The 20,483-nt window shown below is 40.7% G+C and overlaps 1 protein-coding gene across 3 annotated transcripts in view; it reads right to left on the bottom strand.

Moving 5' to 3' along the window:
• pitpnm2 (phosphatidylinositol transfer protein, membrane-associated 2) overlaps window positions 1-20,483 on the bottom strand; it is a 41,448-nt gene that overhangs the window by 5,664 nt on the left and 15,301 nt on the right. The window contains exons 2-19 of one of the 3 annotated variants that reach the window (XM_079448496.1): window positions 19,708-19,901; window positions 14,174-14,388; window positions 13,950-14,071; window positions 12,288-12,521; window positions 11,240-11,572; window positions 10,102-10,197; window positions 9,921-10,025; window positions 9,673-9,734; window positions 8,774-9,018; window positions 8,450-8,639; window positions 8,243-8,362; window positions 5,254-5,477; window positions 4,997-5,175; window positions 4,750-4,920; window positions 4,326-4,463; window positions 3,344-3,508; window positions 1,396-1,644; window positions 522-670 (exon numbers count right to left, since the gene is read on the bottom strand). In XM_079448496.1, the coding sequence (XP_079304622.1) occupies window positions 522-670; window positions 1,396-1,644; window positions 3,344-3,508; window positions 4,326-4,463; window positions 4,750-4,920; window positions 4,997-5,175; window positions 5,254-5,477; window positions 8,243-8,362; window positions 8,450-8,639; window positions 8,774-9,018; window positions 9,673-9,734; window positions 9,921-10,025; window positions 10,102-10,197; window positions 11,240-11,572; window positions 12,288-12,521; window positions 13,950-14,071; window positions 14,174-14,388; window positions 19,708-19,785 (3,075 nt within the window). In that variant the 5' untranslated portion in view covers window positions 19,786-19,901. The remainder of the gene's footprint in view (window positions 1-521; window positions 671-1,395; window positions 1,645-3,343; window positions 3,509-4,325; window positions 4,464-4,749; window positions 4,921-4,996; window positions 5,176-5,253; window positions 5,478-8,242; window positions 8,363-8,449; window positions 8,640-8,773; window positions 9,019-9,672; window positions 9,735-9,920; window positions 10,026-10,101; window positions 10,198-11,239; window positions 11,573-12,287; window positions 12,522-13,949; window positions 14,072-14,173; window positions 14,389-19,707; window positions 19,902-20,483) is intronic. The other 2 variants (XM_079448497.1, XM_079448498.1) reach the window with 2 other exon arrangements.

Here is a 20,483-nt window from a genome sequence, read left to right as displayed (position 1 = left end):
TTAAATATTTTAAAAAGGAAAACTAAAATAATTTACAGTAATTTTTTTCTAAACAGAACTTTTATATAGAATTGACAACATTCAAGGGTGAATTGAAACTTATTATCTGTATTTTTTCAAGGTTTTAAAAGTAAAATAATAAATAAAAATTTAAGCATACATTAAAAATGAAGAAAGAAATGAAGAACGCTAAAACTATTTAAAGCAGTTAAAGCACGATAAAAAAACATTAAATTAACAAAAAATAACAAAATAGCTTTATACATATATGTTACCATTCAAACATAATTCCCATAGTTCCTTTTGTTTTATTTCATAATTATGATGAATTCATAAGTATTCTAAAATATGAATAATAAGTGGTAGTTTTGTTTTTTAAATAAATCTAAGAGCAGGCACAACATATCCCAGTAAAATCACTTGATTTATCACTATCTTGATAAGATAGATAAATAAAGTGTATCGAATACAATCCTCTACCTGCTGAACTACAGGAACACATGATGTGAGTGAATATTCACCTGTCTGAGGAGAAAAGACACAACGTCTGTTGATTCCCAGTATGATGCGTGAAAGAGGTGAGGTAGAGCCACGGTAGGGAAGGCAGTCAAAGCATCAGGACAATACAAAGCAAAATCTACACGTTTTGTGCCCCACCAGCGTGCTGCGACTGCGGAGAGAGAACACACGAGATCAGACACATCCGTTCACAACATCAGGTAGTTTAGAAGTGATTCAGGGTGAGGAATATGATACAGGACAGTTGTGGTGGGTCATGCGAGATGAAGCGCACGTCTCTAGCCAATGATCCACAGCAAGGGCACTCCAGAACACAACTCTAAATCTACCGTCTTCTTCTACAAAACTAATTTATTGCTCACATGTTGCTCTTTCGCGTCTCAGGACATTTGTGTTTCATTTACAGTAAGTACCGGAGTGTAATTGTTGACACATGAAGAGTATGGAGGTGTAAATGAATGTAGATTGTAGAGGTAAAATAATCTGGATTTGGGTCATTTTGATGAGAAATGTTTAAATTCATATTGAGATCTTCAATAATATTGACTTTTGAGGCTGTAAGCAAAATAAAACACACTGGAAAACAAAAGCAAGACAGGTCAACATGCTTCCAAAGCATCATCGTCATCTTCATCGTGTGGAAGAACCCCCGAGCGTCTCAGGGTTCCAGAGATGAAGTGCTAAAGCACCAGCGCTGAGCTTTTAAGGGAAAGGAATATGAATTCAAGGGCATCAGCGCAGGGGAGATCATCCAGAAACAGACGAGAAGATACGGAGGAAAGCAGGAGGGATGGATGCTAGAGACTAACTCAGGCAGACAGGGGAGCGGGCAGATCTGTGACCTGACCTCTACCCTCACTCTCCTGCCCCATGTACCTTGCTCGATGTCGGGTGGGACACATGGTGATGGAGGGTCAGAGCCAAGCGTGGGTGAAGGCTCAAAGCTTAGAGAGATGCTCTGTTCACCATCATCCATACAGCCGGCATCCACAGACTCTACCTGCCTATCACGCACCTTGCTGGATTTAGGGGTGGGGTTTCGGGAACCAATTTTATGATAGGGGAGGGCCAATTGCGACAAAAGATTGAGCTTTTTGGAGAGACTGAGTTGGCACGCTTGCGCTACTAGAGAAACAAAAAAAAAAATCAAGACAACAGAAAACAGGTGAACTTAAACTCAGTCCATCTTTTAACTATATAACAAGCACTTAAACAAATCAAATAATGTATTAAATATAGATTTATACGTAAACCGAAAACATTTGAAAAACGTAAAAAGATTAATATATAAACGATGTAAACAATATGTAAAAATATGTTGAAAACAAGTCAAAAGTATGTAATAGGTAAATAGACTTTTACAATTAAAGTAAAAAATATATATATATATTTAAAAAATTAAAGCAACATTTAGGTAAATAACATTACAAATATGTAAACAATATGTAATAGTTTCAAATATGCAAGATATACAAATATGTGTGTGTGTGTGCAAAAATGTGCAAAATGTGTAAATATATACATTTTAAAAACTTATGATTTTAAATATTAATTTGGAGATAAAATGTGAAATTATTCAAATGTAAAAGTATGTGTAAACAACACATTTCTTTAACAGCGTCATTTTATGAATGAAAGCCAACATCCTAATATTTTTGGCTTTGCAACTGATGTCTTTATTAAGAATATATTTTTTCTACTAATCAAACCCATTATAATAAGTGTGCCGTCTAACAGGAAATATACAGAAAAAGTCTTTACTGCTAAATAAAATGTAGCTTTAATTAGGATTCTTCTGTATTTCAAAATCACATTGATTTCTTCTTTTCTTTCGTTCTTTGATAAACGTGCTGCTATGACTCCTGTCACTAATGTTAAAGAACGCTGCCGCTCTAAGCAGGCCTAATGCGCTTCCCATTTAAACAACTCTTTGCATTCATTTAAGACTTTTTTGACTCGTTGAAGACTGTGCTTGCCAAAATACTATACAAAATATGCTTTCTGGCATAATCCTGTGTGTTTTATTCATTCAAGCACGAACGAGAAATGAATACTGATGCGCTGTCTGACAGATTCTGACGCAGCCTTTGGCCCATGTGTTCACCAGACGGGATCGCTGTCGCATTGTGTTGAGCTGTGTTCCACAGCCAGAAGCTGTGAATCTATACTGACGTGTCAATGTAACCATTTAAAATCGCACCTAAATAGTTTAAAGGCCTTTATATGAATAAGAATGAATAAGAAATTTTTTAACGCGTTAATCTGAGAAAATGTATCGCATGCGTTCACGTGTTAACGTCAACAGCCCTAATATATTTATGTGTGTAACAATGTGCAAAATGTGTAAATATGTCAAGTAAAAAATGTATCAACAATACGTAACAAATTTGCTAAATAAATGTTAAACAATGTAATACAAGTAAAAATATGTTACAAATACATAACAATACGTACACAAATAAATCATTGTTAAAAATATGTAAACAACGAACTAAAACATGTAAACTATGTGCAAAAATGTAATAAAATAAAAAAACGTAAATCTCAAAATAATCCGTTAAAAATCCGTATAATTTTTTCGAAAATAAAATTCACTCAAATCCATGTTAAAAACAATATGTATTTTTAACATGGACTTGCCTAGTTTTTATTCACGTAGTTTTATATGAATATATGTATGTATATGTAAAAAAGTAACAAAATGTGAAAATAAAAAAATATCTCTATAGATTTTAATTCAAGTAGTTGGCACATTTAAAGTGTCAAAAGTAGCTTGTTTTCTTGACATTTATGTTAGTTGTATGTTTTCTGTGTGTCAACTCACTGTTGGCGATGTTTGATGCGGTGTAACTGTCCGCTAAACCCGACACCTGGCTGGCGATGCTGGTCTCACTGCCTCTCCGGGTACCACGGAAAGCCGGTATAGACACCGGAGATGAAGGATTGGAGTGATCTGAAAACATGATGCAGTGAGAGTGCATCACATCCGCTGTAAGGAACAAAACTAATATCACTAACAAATCTACAGCAGGGTGTATACTGCAGACAGCAAGCAGATCGGGTTTAAATACGTTTTATAAAAGCACTCTTTGATTTCAAATCATAAAGTTGCAAACACAATACCAGACAGAGAGAAGTAAATACTGCCCCCCGAGAGCCCTGCGGTCTGATCTGGACCATCATAGATGAATTAAGAGGAGAACTTTGACTGTGAAGTCCTCATGGGGCAGTATCTACCATCTACACATGCAAGCCCGTACGAAACACAACGCTGTATTAGTCAACAGGACTGTTCAATGTTTTACAAAGGTGAAGTGTGTCATTTCTGTGTTGAAATGTGTAATGATGTTTTGTTTAGGGCTCTAAGATTTCTTGTGTTGTGACATTATTGTCATTAAATAATAACTTAAAAACACAACGTAAATAAATGAATAAAATATAAACGTTTGATATAAAGAAAAAATATTATAAATATGTTTTATAATAAACTGAAATAAGAAATATTTACTGAAATGTGTGAATGATGCCAAAATAAAAATCCTTTCAGCTAATAATATTAGTTTTAGTTTGGGGGTGAAATGTGACTTCAGACGTGATTTAGCTATCACAAGAAACAAACATGACTTCACCTGTAAATATAATTTCACACCAGTTACAGTCGCAGCATCAGAAATCACTGATGGAGAAACAAGCCCAAGCGTGTGGATGTGAAAGCAGACGCACAAACACAAACACGAGCGGATACGAGGACACGACACCGGGGCATTTACACTGAAGGGTGTAAGAAACCAGGAATGGCTACACACACTCGATGGGGGCCGGCACGAGGGGCCAGTTGAGCACAGGGACAGCGATGGAAGTCTCGCTGATGGAGTCCTGAGCGCGCGGAGCGCACAGACACAAGCTCTCCGGCAGGAGCTGAGGGTTACTCTGGATGGTTTCCACTGCGGGATGAGGGACACGTGCAAAACGACAGACAGAAAGAGAGACAGAAAATAAAGACACAGAACAGACAGGAACGACACCGACCGGCGCACGGTTTGGTGGTCGTGACTGCGGTGATGAAGAATGTTTGTTGGATTCAATTAAACCGTTACAAACATCACAAACATGTATTTGCATGTAATGAGTTCTTAACACAAGTGTCCCAATAGTTTTGTGATTCGCATTTGAGTAAAAAAACCTAAATTGTAACCTCAACGCAAATGTTAGCAGATGTAAACGTCCTACCGAGCAGTGCAGATTGGCCGTCGCCCAGAGGGAAGCGCTGGTATCGCGGCACGCTGAGCGGAGGCAACAGGTGGAAGCGCTTCTCCAGCAGAGGTTCCAGACGTGAGGCGGACGGATCCGCGGGGTGAAACAGATTATACACCTGCTGGCACGCCGGCCTGAGGTGAGCCACTGAACAAAGAACAAAAATGTTAACAGCGTCAAAGATTTTGAAAGCTTCATTTGTGTACTCAATGTGCCGCCGTACCATCCAGAGAGGGAACAACGGTCTTCCTCAGAGCAAGAACCAGACCCAGTGGAGAGCCGAAGAGGAAGAAGTCAGACACCTCGAAGTCAAACTTCCCCAGAACTCCGCCTCCCTCCAGCATCGTACTGCTACTGGAGCGACGTGAACCCGGATCGTTCCTCAGGACGCTGGAATGCAGACTACACACACACACACACACACACATGAATATATTTGAAAGACAAAACTTCTTCTGACACTGAAATCCCATGAGTCACCTGGACAGAAAGGCCTGGTGCTGTTTGATGGTGTCCAGCTCGTATGTGGAGGAGTCGCTGCGTTTCCGTGGCAGCTGTTTTTTGGGGTCGTCCGGACCGCTGGAGCGTGGGATGTCTATATTACTGCGGCTGAGATGACGGCTGCCCTCCAGAGATAAACCCGAGCCGGATCCCGAGCAGTGAGAGCTGTTTATAATGATGCCAGGAGATAAAAGATCATTGTCCTGTGGAGACACAATAAGTATTAATGAGTAAAAAAGGTGTGGAATGGTCTTATCTCTTATTATGGAATGTGATGAATCATTGTGTTAATATGCGGGTTTAGTGTTCGCCTGTATGGTGTCACGCTTAGATGAGTCTCACAGTCTGTCTGGTGGATACTGAACACAAAAACAGCTTTCAAAATCCACAAGCGCCAATCTGATAGGCTGCCTTTACTGAATACTAATGCCGTACAGATACTAACAGCAAGTGTGTGTGTGAACGTATCCATGTGTATGTGAGTGAGCGAGCGTGAGTGAGTGAGTGAGGAAGCAAGTGAGAAAGAGAGTAAGAAAGTGAGCGAGAGAGAGTTAGTAAGTGAGTGAATGTGAGTTAGTAAGCGAGTGTGAGTTATTGAGTTAGCGTGTGTAAGAGAGTTAGTAAGCGAGCGTGAGTTAGCGTGTGTAAGAGATTTAGTAAGCGAGCGTGAGTTAGTGAGTTAGCGTGTGTAAAAGAGTTAGTAAGCGAGCGTGAGTTAGTGAGTTAGCGTGTGTAAGAGATTTAGTAAGCGAGCGTGAGTTAGTGAGTTAGCATGTGTAAGAGAGTTAGTAAGCGCGAGTGAGTTAGTGAGTTAGCGTGTGTAAGAGAGTTAGTAAGCGAGCGTGAGTTAGTGAGTTAGCATGTGTAAGAGAGTTAGTAAGCAAGCGTGAGTTAGTGAGTTAGCGTGTGTAAGAGATTTAGTAAGCGAGCGTGAGTTAGCGTGTGTAAGAGAGTTAGTAAGCGAGCGTGAGTTAGCGTGTGTAAGAGAGTTAGTAAGCGAGCGTGAGTTAGCGTGTGTAAGAGAGTTAGTAAGCGAGCGTGAGTTAGTGAGTTAGCGTGTGTAAGAGAGTTAGTAAGCGAGCGTGAGTTAGTGAGTTAGCATGTGTAAGAGATTTAGTAAGCAAGCGTGAGTTAGTGAGTTAGCGTGTGTAAGAGAGTTAGTAAGCGAGCGTGAGTTAGTGAGTTAGCATGTGTAAGAGAGTTAGTAAGCAAGCGTGAGTTAGTGAGTTAGCGTGTGTAAGAGATTTAGTAAGCGAGCGTGAGTTAGCGTGTGTAAGAGAGTTAGTAAGCGAGCGTGAGTTAGCGTGTGTAAGAGAGTTAGTAAGCGAGCGTGAGTTAGTGAGTTAGCGTGTGTAAGAGAGTTAGTAAGCGAGCGTGAGTTAGTGAGTTAGCGTGTGTAAGAGATTTAGTAAGCGAGCGTGAGTTAGTGAGTTAGCGTGTGTAAGAGATTTAGTAAGCGAGCGTGAGTTAGTGAGTTAGCGTGTGTAAGAGAGTTAGTAAGCGAGCGTGAGTTAGTGAGTTAGCGTGTGTAAGAGAGTTAGTAAGCGAGCGTGAGTTAGTGAGTTAGCGTGTGTAAGAGAGTTAGTAAGCGAGCGTGAGTTAGTGAGTTAGCGTGTGTAAGAGAGTTAGTAAGCGAGCGTGAGTTAGTGAGTTAGCGTGTGTAAGAGATTTAGTAAGCGAGCGTGAGTTAGTGAGTTAGCGTGTGTAAGAGAGTTAGTAAGCGAGCGTGAGTTAGTGAGTGTAAGAGAGTTAGTAAGTGAGCGAGCCAGTGTGTGAGAATTAGTGATTGAGCAAGAGAGAGTTAGTAAGTGAGTGACCGAGTGTGTGTGATTTAGTGAGTTTTAGTAAGTGAGAAAGAGAGTTAGTAAGTGAGCGAGCAAGTGTGTGTGAATTAGTGATTGAGCAAGAGAGAGCAAGTGAGCGAGTGTGTGTGTGAGTTAGTGAGCCTAAAAAAGTTATTAAGTGAGCGAGTTAGCGAGCATGTGTGAGAAAGAGAGTTAGTAAGTGAGTGAGTGTGTGTGTGTGATTTAGTGAATGAGCAAACAAGCGTGAGAGAGTAATTGAGTGAGTGAGAGTTAGTGAGTGAGCAAGTGCAAGGTAGTGAGTGTGAGTTAGCGAGTGTGTAAGAGCCAGTAAGTGTGTGTGAGTTAGTGAGTGAGCATGTGTAAGAGAGTAAGTGAGTTAGTTATTGAGGAAGTGTGTGTTTAAAAATGTATGCATGTATGTGAGTAAGTGAGTGAGTGAGTGAGTGAGTGAGTGAGTGTGAGTGAGTGAGTGTGAGTGAGTGAGTGAGTGAGTGAGTGAGTGAGTGAGTGAGTGTGAGTGAGTGAGTGAGTGAGTGAGTGAGTGAGTGAGTGAGTGAGTGTGAGTGAGTGAGTGAGTGAGTGAGTGAGTGAGTGAGTGTGAGTGAGTGAGTGAGTGAGTGTGAGTGAGTGAGTGAGTGAGTGAGTGAGTGAGTGTGAGTGAGTGAGTGAGTGAGTGAGTGAGTGAGTGTGAGTGTGTGAGTGAGTGTGAGTGAGTGAGTGAGTGAGTGAGTGTGAGTGAGTGAGTGAGTGTGAGTGAGTGAGTGAGTGAGTGAGTGAGTGTGAGTGAGTGTGAGTGAGTGAGTGAGTGAGTGAGTGAGTGAGTGAGTGAGTGAGTGAGTGTGAGTGAGTGAGTGAGTGAGTGTGAGTGAGTGAGTGAGTGAGTGAGTGTGAGTGAGTGAGTGAGTGAGTGTGAGTGAGTGAGTGAGTGAGTGAGTGAGTGAGTGAGTGAGTGAGTGAGTGAGTGAGTGAGTGAGTGTGAGTGAGTGTGAGTGAGTGAGTGAGTGAGTGAGTGAGTGAGTGAGTGAGTGAGTGAGTGAGTGAGTGAGTGAGTGAGTGAGTGAGTGTGAGTGTGAGTGAGTGTGAGCTGGTGTGTGTGTGAGTTGGTAAGTGATCGAGTATATGTTTGTGAATGTATGCATGTGTGTGTGTTTAAGTGTGTTCACCTGCACGCTGACGATACTGCCCCTGCGGCTGCTGTTCTGGCTCTCAGACACTGTGATGTTACTGCTGCAGAGAGCATCAAATCCCAGAATTCCTCCGACACAGTCTCCGATCAGACACACCTGAACACATTAACACACCTCACAACTTAACATCAGCACAAAACTCTTCCCACTGCTTACATCCATAAACAATAAAATCCCACTGACTTGGCCGGTGAAAGTTGCCCCCTCCAGGGATTTGATGAAGTCACTGTAAACCTGATTGGCTCGTACTATGACCGTCGCCACGGCGTCCTGGTACTGTGGTGCAGAGGTGGCCAATAGGGGCAGGGCAGCGAGAGGGATGTGATCCTGACTGTTAGAGAGACAGCCTTCATCATAGCTGTACGGACTCAAACTGTGTCAAGGACAGAACAGAGAGAATTCTGTGTGAATGTGGGTTGTGGCACCACAGTAAAATAGTTTCCTGGCAGTGGATCAGGCGTGTGTGTGTGTGTGTGTGTGTGTGTGCGTGCGTGCGTGTGTACTCACTTTGACACCAGAGAGAAAGCTTCGGAACACACGGCCGGACACGGCACCAGACGTATGGCCATGCGACCTAAAGCAGTGGGATAGTGAACTCTCATGACGGCATCAAACGCACCGCTGATGGTGTTGACGTCACACTGTTTGCTGTTCTGGTCGCCTCCTCCAGTGTCCAGGATGTTTCCTCCGTGCAGGACGAGGATGAGGACGTGGATCTTTGAGGGTTGTAAGCCCTGCTGCGAGGAGCAATCCTGAGGGACACATTTATAAGACGTTCATTTTATCCACACACGACAGGGGGCTGCTGGGGAACGACTCACAAACATCGACATAGACTGTAGGATTGCATCTGCGACTAAATTAAGAACAGAACAAACATCTCTACCGTACAACACACTCTTCACTCTACGTGTTGTATGACAACACTGCTAAAACGGATCTAATCTGACGTCCATATTGCAGTGATATCAATCACAGCTGCACGTCTGCGTGCTCTGCTCTTTTGCTTGCGGGCCGTGGAGCGTCGCATGGGTCTGAGTCTCTGTGGACCAGAGTTAAAGAGTATTGAGATGAATCAAAACGCTTGTGTGCTCTTCTAGTACACGTCCTGTGAAACCCTTCACAACATGAGAACTTAACCTCATGGCAGCTGACCGTACAAACCGTCAAAGGTCAGATGGAGAGTTTAGTGAGGGTTTGTTATTGCATAACAAAGAACCCTCAGAGACGCAGAAATATTTTGGGTTTTTATGTGATAATGCATTGTGGCTGTTCTTCTGGTTTTATCGGACAAGCTCAAACTTTAACGGAAACATTTCTCTTCAAACAACCCAAATTGAAAATGAAAAATGTTGCGCTGGCCATAAAGTGTTGAAATAAGTTCGATGCACATGAGTTTGACATACCTCGCCGAGCCGCTCCACAATGGAAGTGTCAGAAAACTCGATGCCAGATTCACAGAATTCACCTGCAACAAAAAATGTACGCACTTCTAGACAAAAACTTCATAAGCTCAAAGACACAGCATATGAGTCCAGCTATATGAAATTCTGACAAATGGAAATATATTAAATCCTTTTTTGCATAAAAATGTTGCACCCGCCCCGTAACCCCACAGCGTATCAGCCATCTGAAGGTAAAGTGTCCCGCATACCCTGAGCTTCCTCTGCCTCTGTCCTCCCGATTTTATCCATCAGGTCATTGGAGTTCCATTTGGTGATCTCCTTGGAAAAGATCTCCTCGTTGTCAGAGAAATCCTCTGTGAAAGAAACAGATCCGAGTAAGAAACTGAGCGTCAGAATCTCTTAAAGTTGAAAAACAAAACCGAGGGTTACCGTGAGCGTCGAAGAACTCGTCATCTGTGCTGTCCTCCGAGTCTCTGGCGATGCTCTGCATGCGCCATTCTGAAATACTGTGTTGTGAAGGACTTCCTGTGTGACACACACATAAACACATAAAGTCAGGTCATGTCCGTACAAATACTGGATCAAACTACTTAAAAAGATGGAAATCATATTTGGTGATTGTTTTCATCCTAATATCATTAAAGTGCAACTTCACTGATCTTCCATTCTCGTATATGTATATATATTAAATTCATATTTGTTTGTAATTAAAAGTCTGCAGGATGAAACAAAACAAGTCTTTTTTGTAAGCTATCAAACTTGACAAATAAACTTCTCAGTTCATGTAATTCAAAGACATGTGATTTCTGTTAATATAAGTCAATTGAAATATAGGCCTAAATGGTATAAAAAACTTAAACTCCAGGAAAACTAGAAATGTTGCCATAGAAACTTTAAGTTGGGCACCTACTGTATATGATTAACTGGGACAAAAAAAACTATTCTATCCTAAAAACTATATTAGAATTTTAAGCAATTTTGTTATCTGTCATTTAACCAAAAGTAATATTAAAACTACAAACATATTAAGCCAATTTAAAATCTTCAAAATAAAGAAAACCTAAAAAAATGACTTATTAATAAAATATTAACACTGTAAATATAAAGAAAGTTGAAAATCTAAAAGTTACACTAAGTAAAAAAGCAATTTACAACTTTATTTAGTAGTAAATTAATAATTAATTAAAAGTTAATTTTAAACATATTTAAAAAATGCATTTATTCTAAATAAAATCTTAAGAAATGCAATACTTAACAAATGTATTAGACCCCCTGTCATAATAAAAGCACAATTTTTATTTTTCAAATCCGTCAAAACTTGTGTCAAAGTCAAAAAAATGTTTTCATTTAGTTTCAAACTGAAACAACTAAATTCTTTATTCACGTTTTTGCACAAACATTTTTGCTGGCACATTCAACCTCTCTCAGAAGTCAGAAATTCATCAGGCGTAACATTCAACCATTCATCTAATACATTTGGTCCAATAAATGTGTTAAGCAATGTATTATAAAACATATACTGCAGGTGGGACTCTGAATGATGCTGTTTGGTTAAATGTGAACGTACCACCTCTCTTGGAAGAGCGTGAGGACCTGGAGGAGGTGGACCATTGTTTGGTCAGCTCCCCTCTGGCCTGCAGAGTATCTCCCAATCCTCTGGACGTGTTCTCTGATTCGATGGAGCCGATGGCCTCTTTGGATTCCAGCTCTTTTTCGGGGCTTGTGACCATGCCGTTGTTTTCGCCTCCCTCTTCGTTGCAGCTGTACTGAGCCATCTTCTTCGCCAGGGCCAGCTGAGTCTCCAGCTCCAGCTGTCGGATGTCCTCCATGGTCAGACCGTACCACTCGTCCTGCCAGCACCAGGCCTGCCGATGAGCCCGTACCATCACCTTTCTCAACCCTGATGGAGAAGTTCATTATCACAATATCAAGTGATGGAAATAGTTTCGATACTTGTGAGATCTCACACGCTACATCAAAGCACTGAAAACATTTGGTCAATGGAAATTACGAACATTCTGGACTGGGATGAAATTTGGGCCAATCGATAAAGATTCATTGATGCCGTTTACCAATTCCTCAAATAACTGAGCTCGCAGATGAAGAGATGTGCAAAAGACATTTCTCAACTGCCAGAAAACTGCGAGCAATATCTGCCCACAAAAGGATGAATTTAGCATCACACCTCTCTCAAATGATGGGAGAAAAAAGGCAATGAGCTGATACGGGAGTAATGAAACATTAAGCGTCGGCCGTGCGGCAGAAATGAATCCCGTCTGGAGGAGGCTGCTTTCACCGCATCACTCTCTCTCATTAAACGCAGGTTAATGTTTAAGAGGTTTGAGAGCGCTTGACACCTGCCGCCCACCCCCGCACACCGATAACACGACCACAAAACACACGTGTGGCAGATAACACGCTTCATATGGTACTACTGGAAAGACAAATCTCCACCCCTCTTTCTTTCTTTCCAAGCAAACTAAATAAGCAGACGGACGGTAAGATACATTAGGGATGTACTAATGGTTACTAAATTAAAACCAGAAATGCATTAACTGGTACAATCTTTATTTTAACTGGATAAACACTGTGCCGGCAAAGTAAGGATGTCTTACCCACGTCATGAATGAAGCGTTCGATCTTGGACTGCATGCCCCAGTAACGAAACTCCACTTTGCACAGCTTGTACGCACACATGACGGGCATTTTCCCGGGGTTGATGTTGATTTCTGCAATCCAGTCATCGTTCAGGGGACCTCGCTGGGTCTTCACTGACTTGTAGAGTTTAGGGTCCTCTTCAGCCAGATACTCGTGAAGGGCCATGACATCTTTCACAATGTCGATGGGATCTGCAAAAGACATGCGCTTGAATAAGTGGCCGCAGTTTTTGGGGGAACGAGGCACGGACGGAGAACGGGTTGGTAGAGAATCAATGAATGAAAAAAGTACTTAAAGTGATAGTTCAGCCGAAAAATGAAAATTCGTCATCATTTGCTCTCTTGTCATTTCAAACCTTTATGGCTTTCTTTCTTCTGCAGAACACAAAAGAAGTTGTTTTGATAAATGTTGTTAAGTGTCCCGTATTCACTTACATTAGTTTTGTGTCCTAAAGAAAAGAAAAAAAAACTAACACGGTTGTTGAATTCCTTAAAATTCTGTTGCTGGGTTTTGATTGTTTTTTCTGTTGTAATATCTTCATGCGGTCTCTAGATGTCTCTGCAGTACACTGCTGAACACACGTCTCCAGGTCTGAATGGAGTTATGTAACAGCATGTACAGGGCGCTTCCCCCTGCAGTGTTTGCGTATGTCTACATTCGGCTCAGATACCTCCAGTACCTGTCCCAGAATGCACTGGGGCTCTCGTGCTGTAGCATGTTACTCGCTACTGTTCAAATGAAATGGAGCGCTGTCTGCATGTTAAACACAGAGATGTGACTCAAGAGCGCTTCCTGTTTGGACCGTTTGATAGATGAACGTGTGAGGTTCCGTCGGAGCAAACCGTTGAGCATCTGAAGTTGATGGTGCTCATGTGGTTAACAGGAGATGCTGAGTTCTGGTTTAGCATTTATAAAGTGTTACATCCTCTTTTTACAGATATATATATATATATATATATATATATATATATATATATATATATATGTTGTGTATTCTAGATCAGTGAAATTTAGCAAAATATGCATTTCTTGGTAATAACTGTTGTTTTCTAGCAAAAATATTCTTCAAAATATTGTCTTTTGTTTTCTGCAGAAGAAGTCATAGAGATTTTTAATGACATGAGGAGAAATAAATGATGACAGAATGTTCACTTTTGGGTGAACTATCCCTTTAAGATTCTGCTTAAAACAATAAATGTCTGCCAATGTGGTAAGAAAAATAAATGTAATATCTTAAGACTTTGCTTCTCAAGTAAATGTATGATTTAAAATATATCATCTATTATTAAAAATATATTAAAATAAGTAAAGATATTTTTTCTTACCAAACTGGCAGATGTGTTTCCTTGATATAAACCAAACATTTTTTGAATAAATAACACTTAATAACTTGTGTCCTTTTGGTTGTCAAGTAAATGTCACGTAAAAAACACGTCAAAATACAAATACAAATTGATATACATTTTATGTTGTTTAAACTAATTTAAACAAATCTGCACACAGATTTAAACAGAAGCTCATCGCTAACGTTAAACACATCAGAACAGAGATCAGTAAAACCACAAACAATCCTTCAATATCCATATCAGCAAAGAGAAATTAACCTGATGTAACCATACCTACGTCCCGCTGTCTCCTCTCAGTAGCAGACATGTTGAAGACGTCATTCTGACTTCCCGTGTCCGGTTTATAGTACGTCTCGATATCGATGGAAAACTTTTCGACAAATGGACACGTGTATCTGCAGGACAAGCGAGAACAGATCAGTGTCAACATCACATCAGCATTTCTGAAAAAAGCCTGATTCGTGTTTTTTTTTATGATGATAAGTCAGGATACCGACCGTGTGCGGGTGTATGGGTAAGCATTCCAGGACTCCTCCTCCACGCGAAGAGCGGCTTTCGGTAAGATGGAGCGGAACCAGCTGGGGATGTGTTGGCCGATGTGATAGACCTTATGGGTGTACTGACCCGACCCGCCCGGCCCGTCTGTATAGGGTCGGTTCTCCAGGATCTCCACCCCGCTGCCCTCGCCTTCGCTCTCCTCACGACTCTTTTTCTGCACAGAGGACAAAAAAATCAAGGGTCAAGAGTATATTTTTAGGGTCAGCACTCGAAACAGTCATGACTTATCATCAGTTTTCAGACATCTGTTTTAATAACACACAGGCGTTTTATTGAAAGAAACAGACACTGATCTGTGTATAATGGTTAAGAGTCCTCTATGTTTGAATAAAAGCCGGACAATGAGAAAGCTTTTCAATCTACGAAGTCAAATGCAAAAGAAGTGCCAAGATACGAAAACATGACATCTATTTTCTTACTTAACTTCTTTATACCATCATGAGTTTTCCTGTACAGCAATAGTTATATAAAAATATAAAACAAAAACGTACATCTGGTTCCTGTGTTATCAGAAGAAATCTATGTTTTGGACATGAGGAAACTCAAGAGGCAGAGATTCAGTCGACGAGCGCCGAACAGTCTCGCGACAGAGACGCCTCGCAAATGCTCTTGGCCTCAAGTTTCAGTGGTTTTAATCCATCAGCAGATACATGATGAATAAGACGCCAAAGTGTCTCCCCGAGCGTCAGAACAAACCAGACAACTGACATTTAAATGCGAATTTAAGAAATTCTTTCATCTGCAGAACACAAAATAAGATATTTTTTAAAACGTTGATAATCAAACAACACTGAACCCCATTGACTTCCATTGTACGGACTCAAAACCACCTCAAAATATCTGCTTTTGTGGATCCTGTGAGGTGTTGGATTGGATTCAATTTAATTTATTGTCATTACACACATACAAGTTCAGTGCAACGAAATGTATGAAATTGAAATTGCCGACTCAATTCAGACATCAGCTCGAGCTAAAAGGGAGTCGATTCATTGTTCTCCGCAATCGTCTTTTTCGAGACGGACGACAGGAGGGCTGTCAGGAGGTAAAGACAGAAAGACGAATGGCAGACGGGCGGCAGGGACTGTGTTTGCTGGGCTGCAGGATCTGCTTTTCCTCGTCCTCTCAGCGTGAAAGTGCCCGCATTTCATTCTGTTCCTGACAGGTAACATCACAACCCTGCGCACCCGCTACAATCAATGACACATACACACTCTCTCTCTTACAAAACACCCACAAACACTCTCTCTCATGCAAACACACTCACACAAACAGACACACGCCAAAAGTAGTGTGTCGATTGACTCTTCCTCACAATATTACATTGATACTTTATTGCATCGATAGATCTAAACTGGTTTTGCTTCAGATATTTTCATTTGATCAATAACCACAAACTCGAGTTTGAATCTTATAAACGCAATAACAACACTCAGCACACAGCCATTCTTTATTCCTCTCGTGACACCAAATACAACAAACAAACACTGGGCCAAATATCATATTAGTCACCGCAACATCACAGATTCAGTAGTAAATATTTAAGCCCTGGTCACTAAAATAAGACTTTTTTTACATTTGATGTTTCAAAACAGTATATCAACGTCTGAACTAGGCATGGGCCGGTGTCATGATGACAAATCGAGTCCCCTTTTGAAATCGGTCCCCTTTAGGACCCCGATTCTGTTGCCTAAAAGAACTTCTAATGGGTATTCTTTTAACGCCTGGTCGCAATTCTTACTAAATTACATTACGATTTATGTCGCTAGTACCATTATTCTCTTTTTCACTAAATGCTTCATATAATAGTACATAATCGAGGCTAAGGGATGTGAAATCAAACAAGTCTACTTTAATATCATAACTTAAACTTCAATACCTATGGTCTCATCAATATACTAGCATAGGAAGCAATTGATGTAAAAAGACGTCAATGGTCATTTTAGCAAAGTTCTAGCGACACATATCCTAATTTTGTAAGAATAACCATCAGGCGCTAAAAGAGTACCCATTAGACATCTTTCAGGCACTAGAATCACTCAGGGTCCTAAACAGGAATGCGTTAAATCTCTAACCCTGACCAGAAGCTAACAGTTATATTTGCTTAAGAAAACAATACACAACGTTCTGGTCTCACTTCACAAAGTGTTTTACTTTCACGATTTTCGACCTCTTATACCTTAATGGAAAAATTCCAAAAACAACAACTCTAATAAATAAAAACAATTTAAAGAAGGAAAAGTCATAATGTTTGTAAATAAATGAGAAAATGTTTTATTTCCAGAGGAACAATTCATTGAAATAATCCAAACTGGTGGTTTCCCTACTGTCTCCAAATCAGATGTTTAATATAATCAGAATCTCCTGGATTTGACAAGTAATTTATTCAATGTGTGAAGTACAAACTCCAAAATCTAATGCAAATGCAGTAAGTGATGACGATCGTTATTTTTGGGTGAACTTTCCCTTTAACTCGAATGAAAAAGTACTAGAGCCCTAATAAGGAGTGACCTAAAAGAATTGTGGCTGTCAAGATTACTGCCAGCTGGGATTTGCCCTTAAATAAAATATTCCTCGATTTTTTTCCTCCGCCGTACTCTTAATTTAGTATCGCTGCAGATGTACGTCATGCAAACGTAGCCCTATATGGATACGGAAATGCCCGGATCATGCGAGAGGTTTAACCTCGGCACGACGCACCTTCACTGGCCATCTGTGGATAACAAAAATCATGGGAGTGAAGTTGCCCCGGCAACAGGCTTGCATCATCGTGACCTCTTCCTCCATCTCTCCTCTTGCACTGCAAACAAGCCACTGCAGCGAGCGCCACGCTCCGGCTGATGTCACCAGTAACCATGGCAACCGGAGCTCAGCTGTGACGCTGCAGTAGAGGGGGGGAGAGGGAGATGGAGCGCTACGGACGGATGCGTGATGGTGTTGTGACGAAAAGATACATCAGATGGATGCTTTTGAAATTCCAACGTTTTTTTAGCGTGCGCTGAGCTAAAATTTTACCGATAATATTTTAATTGTGTTTTCCATAAATGGGCCTTGACACCAAACAACTTATAAAATAATAAGGTCATGTGCTTTCTCTCTACACGAACACAAGAAATGTGACCTGGGAAAACCCAACACATGGTGAAATTGTACATATTTCAGACATGATACAAAGCTGGAATCCAGCCCTTTCCAAAACTGTTTTATTTTGTTCTTACTTTGTATGCTACAAAAGTTATGGTTATCCGAAGTCAGCTGACCGCTATGATATTCAGAAACTACTTTTGAGAAAAACAGGTTTAAAGTTGCCGATTGTAGCGAGCAAGGCAGGACGAGAGCCATGAGGGAACGGGTGAGGCCGGTGACGCGAGTAATAATGGATGTCAGCTGCGTGTCGCACCGGTCTCGCATCTCTCACGGAGGAGCTCCGGGAGCATTAAAGGACGAGCGACATGAGTGTACGACGAGAGAGGACCAGGCCTGGACTTAACATTATGTTTGTTGTGTTGATTTTACGTTCGCCGGTTCCCTCCTCCTTCCTTCCTTACATTGAACCGTAGTACATTAGTGCCGAAACACGGGAGAAAGGAAGGACATGCTGTCAGAGAGCCCTCGCTGCTGAGGGGGATCACGGTGCAACGTGCAGCTGATTTTGTTCTTTTATTCTGTTGTTCTCAAAAGTAGTTTTGTCAAGTCTGCAATAAAAAGTCAATATTATTGAAGATCTCAAGATGAAAGCAAACATTTCTCATCAAATTTACCCAAATCTAGATTATTTTACCTAGACAATCTACATTAATTTCACACCTCCAAATTCACTTCATGGATACTTTTATAAACACAATCCTTTGTGGCGTATCATACATAAACCATCAAGCTAGTAAGCGACTGCCCGGTGTCTTCTGCATATTTTCCATCAGCAGTGAACATCTGCTCCTTCATTCTGACCACAGAGGATAATGAGGACGATTCTCGCTGTAATCTAGAAGAATCAGGACACGTATGATGCGATGCGATACGACACTAATGGGGTCACTGTGACGGTGCAACCGTTTCATGCCCTGTGTGCCCACCGATAGCATATGGTTCTGGTTAACAACAGAGCTCAGAATAAAGTATTAATCGAACTGATTTTAACAAACGCAAGGTTAGCATTCAACCTTTTAACTTCAAGGCCCATCATCGCCCACCACAATATTTTAAGGCTTTCCCTTCGCAATTTCTATTCAATGAAATATTCAAGAACTTGGCATAAGATGTTTATTCGTTACGAAATGCAAATACATATCATAATATTTCAATTATTTGAATGCTTGTTTGTCACAAGCAGCGATCAGAAGGTCCATTTAACTTTAACTTAAAACATTACAAAAAGCATCACATTATTGCAAATCAATGCATCAATGCATCAATACCGATGCTAGGTTAGCATGCTGGCTTGTTTGACTAGAAAGCTTGCAGTTCGATTTCGAATCTTTGCATTGAGCGAAACGATTGGACCTTCAGTCATACAGACGCTGCTTCGCACATTCGATGACTCACACTTTCTGCTAATGAATCTGTCGCTCCCGCAGGACTTTGAGTCTTTTACGGGAGTCAACATCGCTCAGGTCAGACTCTGATGTTTAAATTTAGCATGCCTGTTGCGTTCGGAGAGTGACACCCCGGCTGTCTATAGGGGTCGCTACTGTAATATTTCCACTGACAACAAACACTGACGGACAGAATGCTAATTAACCTTATGAGCGAAATCCATAATATTCACTATCAACTGCGCAACCTCATCACAAGACGTGAAAAATCTCTGTGAGTACGTTCTGTCAGCGTGAGGTTCTTCCTGCCCCGGCGGCACCCAAAATCTCTACGAAATCCTTTCTCAAGAGACCACAGCCCAGTCGCCCGCAACATTCAGCTCGTGTGAAACTCTTGCACGTTATCAACACAGCGCAGGATTAGCTGACGTACCTCAATCATCAACTTTGCTCCAGAAAACGCTTACGTGTGTGAATGATTCAACGTGCACGTAGATTTCAGAAAACATGAGAGCACAGCACGTATCAGAAAGGAAACACCAAATTTGTGAGTCACATCTTTCGTGCGTACCAACCTTCAAATAAAACACATTTACAATCATGTCGTGCTAAACCTGGAATCTTCACAGCTCTTTTCCATCCAATGACAGCTCACAGTAACCAATAAAGACAAAGCATAATACAATCTATAAGACCTGCAAAGTATTCCCTGCATTCTGAAGCCATGAGAAAACCTTTTTTTTTTTAGGAACAAACTGACACTGATGTTATTATTTACTGTTTATCTTTCCAACGCCGAATTTCAACATGTCAAAACAAAGCTCTCAAAATACATGGAAAACATTGCCCGATTTTTAAATCAGTTTGCAAAATTGATTAAGAATTAATAATAGCACGGGTTTGAAAACGTGTCAGCAATTTTAACACGTGAAAGAATGCCAAACCTGAATCATGTAGAGCTGAGCGATGCGATACTCCTCCACGCTCATGGGCATGGGGATGCGGTACTCTTTGATAAGCATGTTGGCAGTGGAGCGGGGCGTGGGCTGCAAACTCCGCTGGGTCGGGGGGTAAATCCAGCAGAACTGCCCTCAGCTCGAGTTCATCAGAGAGTAAAGGCTGAGCTCATTTCTTAAACCTGTGAAGAGGAGAGACGGACAAACACATCAGACTTGGGAATGATCGATCATATTTAACATGTCTAAAACAAAGTCAAGAGCTTGCTTTTAAGCCCTTTATGATTGACATCCAAACTGTCACTTTGATATCGAGTTCGACTGATATGATACCTCACACTATTTGATCAGAATTCAGTCATCTATCTGTTGTTTTCCAAACCAAGTTTTGAGTCTTTTCTTATTAACGCAACAGCTATATAATAAACACAGGTTTCATTTGTTAGGAATAATCTTTTATGAAGGGGATTATGGGCTGTACACACAGAACACATTGTTAACAAAAAAACACAGAAAAAGAAGAATTAGTTAAAAGGTGAACTTTCAACCTGCATCCACAAAAATACAAATACCACAGAGAATTTCTGACAACTCTACAGCCAAGGATTTATTTGAACAAACTGAATTTTATCATCTTTATTTTACATTTGACATGCGATGAACAAATATTTAAATGGGGGTGAACTCTATTCCTAAACAAGGCTAAAAAGCTCCCTGGACAAAATGTAAAATGCTCTTTCATTTGTAAGTCACTTTTATCTAAA

The sequence above is a fragment of the Barbatula barbatula genome, assembly GCF_947034865.1.
Source record: "Barbatula barbatula genome assembly, chromosome: 24".
Taxonomy (NCBI): Eukaryota; Metazoa; Chordata; class Actinopteri; order Cypriniformes; family Nemacheilidae; genus Barbatula; species Barbatula barbatula.
The sequence above is the reverse complement of the archived record's forward strand: the minus strand, read 5'-3'. Positions and strand labels throughout refer to the sequence as shown.